The sequence below is a fragment of the Hyaena hyaena genome, unplaced genomic scaffold, assembly GCF_003009895.1.
Source record: "Hyaena hyaena isolate Hyena2069 unplaced genomic scaffold, ASM300989v1 scaffold_98, whole genome shotgun sequence".
Taxonomy (NCBI): domain Eukaryota; kingdom Metazoa; phylum Chordata; class Mammalia; order Carnivora; family Hyaenidae; genus Hyaena; species Hyaena hyaena.
Window position 1 is genome coordinate 1,276,152 of NW_024080730.1, and position 11,550 is coordinate 1,287,701.

The following is an 11,550-nucleotide window of genomic DNA, read 5'->3' on the forward strand; positions in this document are numbered from 1 at the left end:
TTTCCAAGCTACTATTTTGAAGGAGCATCCCAGGATTTTTCGTGCCAGCCGTGCTGACTCCGGTGGGGTTGGGTAGGGGCATCTGGAGATTGGGAAGGAGGGCCAAGGACACAGACACTTGCAGGTCAAAGAAAAGCCCGTGTTGGATCATCGAGCCACTCGGTCTTGTTTCCAGTGGTAGTGAGATGGTGGTGGGTTCCGTTGTCGCCCTCTCTTCCGGCTACCTGAGCGGGAGGTGGTTCAGCCCTTGGTTCGTCTGTATTCACTCATTCATTCGTCAAACATCTGTTGACTGCTTTGGGTAAGACTGAATTAGTTGGGAGTCATTCCAGCTGCGTAGACCAGAGAACCCCTAGTGACGACTGGCTTACAGAAGAGAGAAGTTCATGTCTCCCTGTTGTGAAACAGGCCCGGAGGGTGCTGGCCCCGGGCACCCACGCTCCTCCAGTGTCACCGTCATCCAGAGTCATCACCTCACGGCCCAGAATGGCTGCTCCACCCCAGCCCCCACGTCCACATTCCAGGCAGCAGGAAGGAGCAAGGGAAGGGGACCTGAATGCGGACCCACCCAGGGGACCCCCTCCACCTGGGCGCCAGCTGGCCAGTCCCGTTCACCTGTCCCGTCAGGCGCCCCGAACCCACAGCTCTCCTTCCCATGATAACCGGGCGATGGTCTGGAGGACTGTTTGGTGCACGGGTCTCGCTGGGCTGCGGTCTCCGTGAGGGCAGGGGGGGCCCCGGGGCAGGGACATCCCTTCCTGGGGGCTCTTCCTGCTTCTCAGACTGGGTCGGTTTCTGTGGCCGGTGGTGAACGGGGCTTCTAAGGGAAGACGGGCCAGCTCCCAGCGCACGGTGAAATCACGCTTTCTGCTTGATGTCCATTACTCTAATGGTGACCCATTTTGTCTGCCACACACTGGGCTGTCTTCAAGATGACAAGTTGACAATGACTCCCATCGGGTCATCGCTGAGCACACAGAGCCCATTATAATACTGGCTGTGGGATCCAGGACAGCTCGCGGCGGGGGGGGGGGGGGGGGGGGGGAGCAGGCGTCTGTCATCCCAGGGGCGTTGTCTCTTTGCTGAATGCCTCCGCGGGCCCGCGCCACGCCACCGCCCTGCTCTGTCTGCCGCCTTCCCCCGCCCACCGAAGTCTCCCGGGCCAGGGTCACCGGCCAGGGTCACCGGCCACCTTCCAGGACGTGGGCAGGACCCCCTCGCCCGGGATAAGGGAGGACACGGGGCGACCCCCAGGTGGTGTCGTGGCGAAAGCCCTCACGAACTTCAAGGAGGCACATTTGCTTCGAGCTCGTGTATCTAAATTACCCAGCGTTCGTTAAATGGAGTCACAGTACATGTGAAGCCTGCTCATGTTTGCTTATGATTTTTCTGAGACGCCTAGAAAAAGTGGCCACAGGACAGATACTTGGACGTTCTTGTTCCCAATCAGTTATGGGGTCCACGTGCCTCCCCCCCAGGTTGGGGCCCAGCCTCCCCGCCAGGCAGCTGCACCTGCGCCCTTGGTCCCTGGGCTCCGCCCCCAGGAAGGCGTGGGCGCTACCACACGGATACTAGGATAATCCGTCTGATGGCCCCGCCTAAGCGCCTCCCTTCACAAGGGTGAGAACACTGTCCCCCTCAGGGCCACCTTCTCCCCACTTTGCGACCTAGGTGCTGGCTCCCTGGTCAGGGCGCTCGGCCCCAACCTGCCTGTGGCCAGGTTTTCTTTAGGATCTAGGTGGACATAAGAGAGTCACGTGCTGTGGAGAGGGCGCCTCTTTACCTATTCACCTTGCAGCCACGATGCTGACTTAACGGCAAAAAGCCTCTTTATTTTTATTTTTATTTTTTTAATGTTTTTTATTTACTTCTAGGAGAGAGAAAGAGACAGCGTGAGCAGGAGAGGGTCAGAGAGAGAGGGAGTCACAGACTGAAACAGGCTCCAGGCTCTGAACTGGCAGTCAGCACAGAGCCCGACGCGGGGCTCGAACCCACGAACCGCGAGATCATGACCTGAGTGAAAGTTGGACGCTTAACCGACTAAGCCACCCAGGCGCCCCACAAAATGTCTCTTTAATAAAGACGCTCTTACCAGCAAAACTACCGTAAAGTTTCTGTTAAAGTAGAGAGGGGAGGGGTGCTCGGGTGGCTCAGTCGGCTAAGCATCTGACTCGATCTCAGCTCAAGTCTTGATCTCAGGGTCGTGAGTTCAGGCCCCACGTCGTGAGTTCAAGCCCCGAGTCGTGAGTTCAAGCTCCTTGCTGGGCTCTGCACTGGGCGTGGAGCCTACTTCAAAAATACATAAATAAAAGTGAGGTCCCAAAGGGAACAAAATGAGTACAGCCACCCAAACGAGAGCAGTGGGGGCCGAACCAAACGGTCCTCATTTTCCAGCCCGTGTCGGGATGGCCTTGGGGTCTTTCTTAATTAGTCCCAAGGACGCTGACTTACAGCTTCTGCTTCTTTAGCCACAGAGGCTCCTTGACAAAGTGAGCTGAGTTCAGAAGGGTACTCAACCCTCGCAGATGGCAGCGGGCACCTCACGCGGGAGACCGGAAGGAGGCAGAGATGGGCCAAGACAGCCGGGCACTGGGCTGCCCTTGCTCTCAGGAGAAAAGTGAGCGCTCCGCGGTGACAGCGCAGGTCCCTCCCCAAGCCGGTCTCCCCAACAGCACCCCTCTTCGCCTTCCAGCAGGCCAGGGCGGGCACTCGGCACGGCACCCGGGGCTAGGGCCCCGCTCCTTCCTTCCCAGCCAACTGGCCTTGACCCGAGTCCTCAGGGCCCCTGGGCCTTTCCGCGTCCAGGCGTCCAGGCAGAGACAAATGGCTCTCCCGCTGTGCCCGCGAAGGTTCAGAAGGCTGGCATGCAGGAGGCCTGCCGGGCGGCATCGTCATTCTCATCTGTCCTGGGTCTTGTTCGCTCCAGGGTCCCTGGTGACGTCAACCCACCTAATATCCGGCCTGGTGGGTGGGGAGGGGGTTGCAGCTTCCCGGTAAGGAACCGGGGCCGCCAGGCACCTACAGGCAGGGCTGCGGGGGCGGCCGCGGCTCAGGACTCCCACGGCCAGTGGTGTCCAGCCAGGTGGGAGGAGGAGCTCAGGGCCATCTTCACCTGGTGGCTTCTTCCTTCCTCAGAAGCCTGGAGGTGCCACTCTTGGATGTCCCTTGATGTCTGTGGGTAGGGGACAGTGTGGGCCTGGCCCAAACTCAGGAAGCCTTCACGGAGTGCGCCAAGGAGTGATGTCCTCGCAACCTGCCACGGGACAGCCTCTTCCTGCTGCTCTGCCCGCCTGACCACCGGCTGGCTGTCTCTAGGAGCCTGGGCTGCTCTCGCTCTGGGTCCCCCGGACCCCCGAGGGCTCAACCACCACCTGCCCCTGCTCAAAACAGCTCTGTGTCCTGGACCCGGGAGCCATGGGCATCAGCAGGGACCCTTTCTGAGACAGCAGTGTCTGGGATGCAGGGGTACCCATGGCAACCAGGCTGGGAGCCAACCCCCCCCCAGGAGACAGCCCCATTTCTCTGGCTGATTTGCCCCTTTTTAGCAAAACAGGGCAGAGGTCACTGGGCACCGGAGGCAGTGAAGCCACGCCCGCCCTCCCCCCACGAGTGGCTTCTGAGCCTGAACCCGCACTCCGCCCAGGGCACATGTCTGCAGGGGAGGGGTCCTGCTCCGTGCCCCGCCCCACCCCTCCCCCAGGACCACAAGACTGAGGGCTTGTCTCGGGGTTGGCTCGGGGGCACCCAGCCTCCTTCTTCTGCAGCAGGGGAATGCTGCGTGGATAGGGGGGGCTTCACTCCCCTGCTTAGACCTGGGTTGGGGGTAAGGAGGGGTGGGGCTCATCACCGCAGCAATGACCTGGGCCATGGGATGTTGGGAGCTCTCCCCTACGGATTTCGGGGGCTCCCTGCACGGGCTGATGGGGGCTCCCCATTCAGTACACGGGGGCTCTCAGACAGGTGACAGAGTCCCTCCCATGGTACAATGGCCCTGAGTGGGGTGATGGAAACTTGTGGGGTGACGGGGACTCTCTGCAAGGGTGATGAGGCTCTCTGCGGGGTGATGAGGCTCTCTGCAGGGGTGATGGGGGCTCTCTGCGGGGTGATGAGGCTCTCTGCAGGGGTGACGGGGGCTCTCTGCAGGGGTGACGGGGATTGGGGGTGAGGGGGGCTCTCTGCAGGGGTGATGGGGGCTCTCTGCGGGGGTGACGGGGGGCTCTCTGCAGGGGTGACGGGGGCTCTTTGCAGGGGTGACGGGGGGGGCTCTCTGCAGGGGTGATGGGGGCTCTTTGCAGGGGTGACGGAGGGGGCGCTCTCTGCAGGGGTGATGGGGACTCTCTGCGGGGGTGACAGGGGGCTCTCTGCAGGGGTGACGGGGGCTCTTTGCAGGGGTGACGGGGGGGGCTCTCTGCAGGGGTGATGAGGCTCTCTGAAGGGGTGATGGGGGCTCTCTGAAGGGGTGATGGGGGCTCTCTGCAGGGGTGATGGGGGCTCTTTTGGGGGGTGACGGGACTGGGGGGGAGGGGGGCTCTCTGTGGGGGGGATGGAGGCTCTCTGAAGGGGTGATGGGGGCTCTCTGCGGGGTGACAGTGGCCGTCCCGAGGGGTTTGGGGGCATTCCGCCGCCGCCGCACCTGCACCCATGCTACAGAACCGCTCGCAGCCTCCTCCGCAGGAGCCGCTACCGCCCCTCCCGCCCCCGGAGGGGGGAGCCCGCTGCCGGGGGACGCGGGAGGCGGGAACTGAGCCCCGTGACACGCGCGCGGCATAAATAGCGGCGGCAGCTCTGGGCGGCGGACACGTCGAGGGAGCCCAGCCGCCGCGCTTCCGCCCCGTGTCCGGAGGCCGCGCGATGCGGTGAGCGCCCCGGCTCTGCCAGACCCGACCGACCCGACCGGACGCCCGGACCCGCCGCCGGGACCCGCCGCCGCCGCCGCCGCCGCCGCCGCCGCCGCCCCGGGATCCCCGCCGCCGCCCAAGGTACCGCGCGCCCCGGGCGGGGGGCGGTGCGGCGGGAGGCGGGCCCCTCCCTGCGGCTCCTCCGCGCCCCTCCCTCCACGGGGCCCTCCCGAGGCCCCTCGCCCCTGCCAGCCCCCCACCCCCCGCGGCACTGGCGGCCCCGCCTCCGCCCGACGTGCGCCCCGCGCCCTCCCCGCAGATGCCCGGCGGCTGCGCGCTCCCGCTCGCCTGGCTGCTCCTCGCCGCGGCGCTTTCGGCCACCCCGGGGCTCGGGTCACCGGTGAGTGCGGGGCGCGCCCTCCCGCTTCGGGGCAGCGGGGGGGGGGGCGGCGGACAGCGGCCCAGGAGCGGACCCGCCGGCGTCCTGCAGCCCGGGGCCGGGGTCCCGCGGGGGCGCCCCCAGCTCCTCCGCGCGGGGCGCCTCTGCCGGCGCACAGCCAGCTCCCGGCAGCAAACCGGTAACATCTGGCGGCGCGGGACTCGGCCCGCAGACGAGCTGCCAGCAAACCTCCGTTCATTCCGTCCAGCAGGGGGCCGCCCACGCGTGCCCCCACCGCGTGTGTCCTCAAGGTGGCTTAGAAGCGAGTTGGGTGCACCGTGCGTTCGGGGCTGGTGGCTCTCGAGTGAATTATTCGGTAAAGCCAACCCCGTGTTCAGGTCGAATAGCGCATATTTGGGGGCAAAGCAGGATTTTCTTGCAGCCCGGGAAGGGTATGCCTTGTTCCGGTTCCTCCACCACGCGGGGAAAGCAGGGTGAGCTTCCTGGAGTGTGCGTCTTGCTTTGAGGGTTTAGGTCGCTTGACGTGACAGAGGGGAAAGCATGTGTTCTTGTAAATTCCGTGATCACCGAAGCTCAGGCAACAGCCCCCCATCGTGGGTTATGCAGCCGGAAGCTGCCTCGGGGGCCTCTCACAGCCCCTGCAGCGCCGGCCTGGCCATCTAACCCCCTTTTCTCCCGCCAAAGGTGAAGGAAAAGAGAGGCTGGACCCTGAACAGCGCTGGCTACCTCCTCGGTCCACGTAAGTGACAGCGAGCGCGGCCCCTCCAGTGCCGTCTGGAGCCACGTGTGCTGACCGTGCTCCTGAGGTCGGGGAGCCAGGAGCTGCTGTGACACACCCACTCTCCAGTCCCAGTCCACCGAGGGGAAGTGGGGGCTCCGTGAGGCTGGGACAGGACGGGCGTAAGGCGCAGCTGATACCAACAGTCGCCGCGTCCATAGTGGCGCCCTTTCCCGCCCTCTCCCGCTTGCTCCCCCGCATCCATCTCTCAGAACAAATAGGCAGATTCCTGGGGTCCTCTTACCCCATGTGCCCCTCCTCCTTGCCTTGCCCTTTCTTGAAACTTGACCCGGTCTGCGGCCTGAGGCCAGGCAGGCCCCTCCGCACCCCCCTCCCCTTGCCTCCTCCACAGCCCCTTCCCCTCAGGGCTGCCCTTGCCCCGCCCCCAGAACCTCATGGGGGGGGGGGGGGACCAGGGACCTGTGCGTCGCCAACCTCAGCCTTCCCAGCCTTCCTGCTCTGGACATGTGCCCAAGCACCGTTCCTTCTGGAAGTCTCTCCCTCCTTGCCTTCTTGCCCTGCTCCCCAGACATCGCTCGGGCTTCCCCAGATCTCAGCCCTTGAATGTGGACCTTCCCCCGGGGCTCTGTTCTGGGTCTTCTCCCGAGTCCCTGTGCCCCCCCCCAGACCCCCATCCCACCTCAGCATCACAAAGCACAGACTCTTTGGCACTCAAGCCCTCTCTCCGTTGTGTTTCTGGAAGCGCTGGATGACCCCAGGACAGTCGACACATGCTGGCCCCGTGCCCTGCTCCAAGCCTTTCAGCTCCCCATTCAGTACCCTCGCCTGCGGGCCCCCCAGCCCACTGGCATCACCAGGACCCCTTGCGGCGCCCTGCTCTCTGGGGACAGACGGTCAGCCATCCGTGCGCCACAGGGCAGGACTCGGTTTTCGCTGCCTGACCAAAATGCCCGTGTTGGGGGAGGGAGTGGCGAGCAGGAAGAGGCCTGCCACCTGTCAGCTGGTGGGGTCCGGTGACCCACGCGTGAAGGTCTCCCAGGGCGGGACTGGGGCCGGGGCTGGGGGGCAGGGGCTTGCGTCCGACCCCGTGGAGAGCCAGGAGGCGCCCACACCCCTCACCCCAGGCCATATGTGGAAACTGGTCAGCTGGTCCTGATGTTCCCCGAAGGGGCCCGCCAGCCAGGCCTCTGTAGCACTAGCACTTTCTCCGCTTTGAAAGCTCAAATCTCGGCGAGTGTGGGATGGGAGGGCACTTTCGCTGACTTGCAAGCGCCCAACAGGGTGCCAGGCCACCCTGAGCCTTCGCTCTGTGCCAGGAACCCACCAGCTAAAACGTGAGGCTGGGGCGGGGGGCGTGCATGCGTGTAGAACACACTAGAACTCTTCTAGTGTGTGGCTTCTCCTGCAGCCATCAATTCCCAGAACTTGCCAGGCCGTGAGCAGACTAATGTTAGGTGTCCTGTCCTTGATTTGATGCCGTCTGGACACAGTGTAACTGTGGACCGTTAAAAAAAAAAACAACCCAAAAACAAAACCACAAAACCCTCCCCTGTCTCCCCTATTTATTTACTGCATTCCGCAGCGAGAAAGGGGCAAACGGCTCCATCCCCACAGAGTAACGGGGAAGAACTCACAGGGTTTTAGCTCCTGACCCCCCCCTCCCCGCCCCTGCCGTGTACATACAGCCCTCCTGCTGCACGAGGCTCTCTGCTGGCCTGGGGGACACTTCTAGAAACACAGGCAGAGATGGGGGGGGGTTCACACAGGCAGCGTCTCTGGGAGCTGTGGTCTCCGGTCAAAGCCAAGGGCAGGTCCCCCACACGGTCCTGTCCCTGTAAGTGGATCGGCCCCGCCTGCAGGACGCAGATGGGCCCAGAGGGTTCACGTTTTCCCGAGCTCTGTGGGACCCTGAGCTCCGTCACCCAAGAGCATCCTGTCTCGGTGCTTCTGGCCCAGAAGAGAGGAGGGGCCCTTCACAGATCCTTGTTCAAGGTGCTTCGGAATGTTGAACATCTGTCCCTCAGGAAGGAAACACATAATGAAGGTTGTATGTCTGTTGGGCTGGGCCACCAGGAGCCAGACGTCCAGACCGGCTTGTGGGTGCGCCCCGTTCCTGCGGGTGTGGGGCGACCCCCGCCGCTGCTGCAGGGGGGAGGCGGGGGGAGGCGCTGGCCCTGTTCCAGGTGCCACTCGAGGGTCGCCCTGCTTCTTCCCGAGTGTCATGCCAGGACTTCCGGATGGACGGGCTCCGGCTCTGGAGGAAGGGGTTCGTTTTCTCCTGCCCGCCCGCACCCCCTCCTCGCCGCCCCTTCACCTCCGCAGCCTCAGCGCCCCAACTCAGGCGCCTCTCGCCCTGCTGGGCGCTGGGTCAGGGCCTCCTGGTCCCTTTCCCAGTTGCTCAGCGGATGGCTCTGCCTGCATCACGATTCCCTCATCTCACACCACTGAACACGCGTGTGCACGCACACTTAGCCCCCTCCTGCCGCCTCTGTCTGTCTCTGGCTGCCTGGCTCCAGTCCAGCTGCCACAGACGACTTGGAAAACTAAGCCTGTTTTCAGGGACATAGGACCCCTCCCCCGTGGTATCCCCGAGAGACACCCGGTTCAGGCGCCAGCGCCCCTGGGGCCCCCTGGACGCCCCCTCGCTCCCCTCCTGCCTGGGGGGGCTCCCCGCTCTGGCAGAGTCCCAGCACCTGGGGGACGTCCCTGCCTCCGGCCCTGGCATAAGCTCTTAGCGCCACAGAGAACGATCTTCCTGCTCCTGTGGCTTCCCCGTGTGGCTTTGTCTGGAGTGTGTGCTGATTACAAGCGGCCGGCGAGTCCTTCTCTGGGAGTGGGGCGTGCGGGCCATGTGGGCGATCCCGGTAACCGTGGCCGCCTGCTTTCCCCTCTGCTCGGAAACAGATGCTGTTGACAACCACAGGTCGTTTCAGGAGAAGCCCGGCCTCACCGGCAAACGGGAGCTCCCGCCCGAGGACGCAGGGATGCCAGGTGAGGGGCCGCCACCTCCCAGGGCTCGCAGGTCCTAGGCGCCAGGCCTCGGAGGAGTTTGGCCTTGACCTGGCTCTCCCCCCTCCAGATCCCCCTCCCTCCCCGCTGTGCTGAGCGAGGCCCCCTGTAGAGGGGCCAGTCCATTGACTTCCAGATGCCTGGCTCCTCTGCAGTGGGGAGGGGAGGCGCAGACCGCCGTGGGGCCGGGGTTCAGACGCGGATTCTTTCTGTTTTCCAGGAAGCTTCGCCCGGCCGCTGTCCGAGAACGCTGTTGTGCGCACCATCATCGAGTTTCTGACTTTCTTGCGTCTCAAAGGTATGTGAAATATTACCAATTAAAAAAAATTTTTTGTGTTTATTTATTTTTGAAAGAGAGAGAGAGCGCGCGAGCAGGGGAGGGGCAGAGAGAGAGGGAGACACAGAGAATCCGAGCTGTCAGCACAGAGCCCGACGCGGAGCTTGAACTCATGAACCGTGAGATCATGACCTGAGTCGAAGTCGTTCACTTCACCGACTGAGCCCCCCAGGCGCCCTGAAATGTTACCAATTTTAAAGGCCACCTCTTGGAACCCCGCACACATGAAAAGGATTCCGTAGAATTCTGGGACGTGAGCAGCCACCCACCTACATTCCTGTCACTGGTGTTGGCCGGGATTGCAAGGGGCCAGGATTGTGGCTGGTCCCAGCACTGTCCCCGGAGAGGCTCATCAGACCCTCAGTGGAAACCAGGGGAGAGAGAGGCCTCGGGTCCCCGTCACTCGGCTGGGGCCACACTTCTCACCAGCAACAACTGCTGTACGTTTCAGGGGCCGCCGCCCCTTGTAGGCCATCCTACCCCGTCCTGTGAGCCTGGTGAATGAGTTCACCCACGTTTCCGATTCCAGGTCTTTCTTTCTGCAGCCTTCCTGCGGGACAGGCTGCGCTTGCATCCAGTGGGCTCCACCTTCCACCTAGATCTGTCTTCCGGGGTCTCGACACACGACGAGGCCTCCCTGTGGGCCCGTTTCAGCCTCGCACGTCCGCCTTGTGTGGTCGTCCGGGCAACAGTGAGCAGTGACCGCCTCCGTCAGACAAGCACGGGGGGTCACGCTGCTGGCCGGAAGGCGCCAGGACAGAGGGCAGAGGTGGCAGTGCCCTGGGAGCGGGGCCCCGGGGACAGGGACTGGGGCAGCAGGGGAGGCGGTTGTCACATTCTGCACTTTACAGTTTTGTTGTGAGTTTGGCAAGAATTCTTCGGGACCCATTCCTGGGTGGTGGTTTGATCTGTGTGCTTCCGGGCTGCACAGGTGGCTGGGGTTGAAGGGGTTTGGGTGGGGGTGGGAGGGAGGCGGTCAGAGCCCCGCGGCTCCTTCCTGAAGACCGTCTGTGGGCAGGAAGACCGTGGGGGACAAGGCAATCTCAGAACCGCTAACCGCGTCCACTCCGCTGCGTCACAGCCCCAACCGGCCTGCGGGGGCGGGGGGGGGGGCTCTTCCAGCAAGGGGCAGACCCCCTCTTCCAACGACTTCTCCTTCTTTACTTGGCTCTGTTACGTTTCGAACTTTGTCACACAGAACTTCCCTAGGAGAAACCACTTTTTATTATCCCAGCAGGAATTACACTTCCTTAAAGCATGACTTTAAAAGTCTGACGGTTTCAAATGCATAATAGGTACGAGCCTTACATCCTTACAGGGTGAGATGTAGGAGCTGTGCGCCCGTCTCGGGTCTGATGCCCCCGGGGAAGGACCACAGTGGCTCTGGCGTGTTCGCTACGAGTGCTCACTCTCACCAAGGCAGGCGTTGGGGCTCCCCTAAGTGCACCCTTTCTTTGCAGAGGCCGGGGCCCTGGGGTTCCTGCCCGACCTCCCGCCTGCAGCCTCCGCAGAAGACGGGGAGCAGCCCTGAGGAAGCCCTCGAGAATGTCCCTGTGCGCGGCGTCGCTTCCGGACAAACTTGGACACGATGGAACGTGTTGTGGCGACTCCCGCAGGGCGGCCAGTCCTGTCCTCTCTGCTCCAATGCTGTGCCATTAGCGTTTCGTTGTTGTTAGGATCAGTTTCCCCCTTTGGTAATTATTTTGAGTGAGAATAAAAGATAGCAACTGCCTTCGATTGTCATTTCCTTCTATGTGTCTGTCTTGTCACCCTGGCACCACCGGGGCGGGGGTGGGGGTTAAAAGATAAGGTTTGCCTGTAACCCTGTGTGTCAGACAGAAGTTTCAAGCCCAGATGCTACCATCCAGAACATCTGTGAGACGCCGTCTCTTGTGACGAGGGACCGTGGCCAGGGAGCACCGAGTTGTCTCCATATTCAGCCGAGCCCAACGTAAAATACGCGGGCGGGTCTGTTACTGACACAAACCAAACCGCACCAACAGAACCCTGCCCGCAGGGAGCTGGTATCTGGGGAGATGGAAACAGAAAGCCCAAGGCACCGCTGACCATGGTGGGTGAGGGGATGCTCGTTGCTCGCGAGGGTCTGAGTGGTGAGGAGGAGGGAGACCCCGAAAGGCAGGGGCCGGGCCAGCTGGGGCCGACGGCGCAGCATTAAAACCCTGTGACCACGGGGCACCGGTCATAAAGGTCTCCACCGCCTGACGGG

General features: G+C 63.1%; 1 protein-coding gene across 1 annotated transcript; it reads left to right on the forward strand.

The window, feature by feature from the left end:
* The first annotated feature begins 4,943 nt into the window (after positions 1-4,943).
* On the forward strand, positions 4,944-11,055 carry GAL (galanin and GMAP prepropeptide). The gene is made up of 6 exons (XM_039235492.1): positions 4,944-4,979; positions 5,158-5,238; positions 5,923-5,977; positions 8,882-8,968; positions 9,207-9,284; positions 10,784-11,055. Exons 2-6 carry the CDS (start codon positions 5,158-5,160, stop codon positions 10,852-10,854), a joined length of 372 nt encoding a protein of 123 aa, XP_039091423.1. The 5' UTR covers positions 4,944-4,979; the 3' UTR covers positions 10,855-11,055.
* Positions 11,056-11,550: the final 495 nt, after the last annotated feature.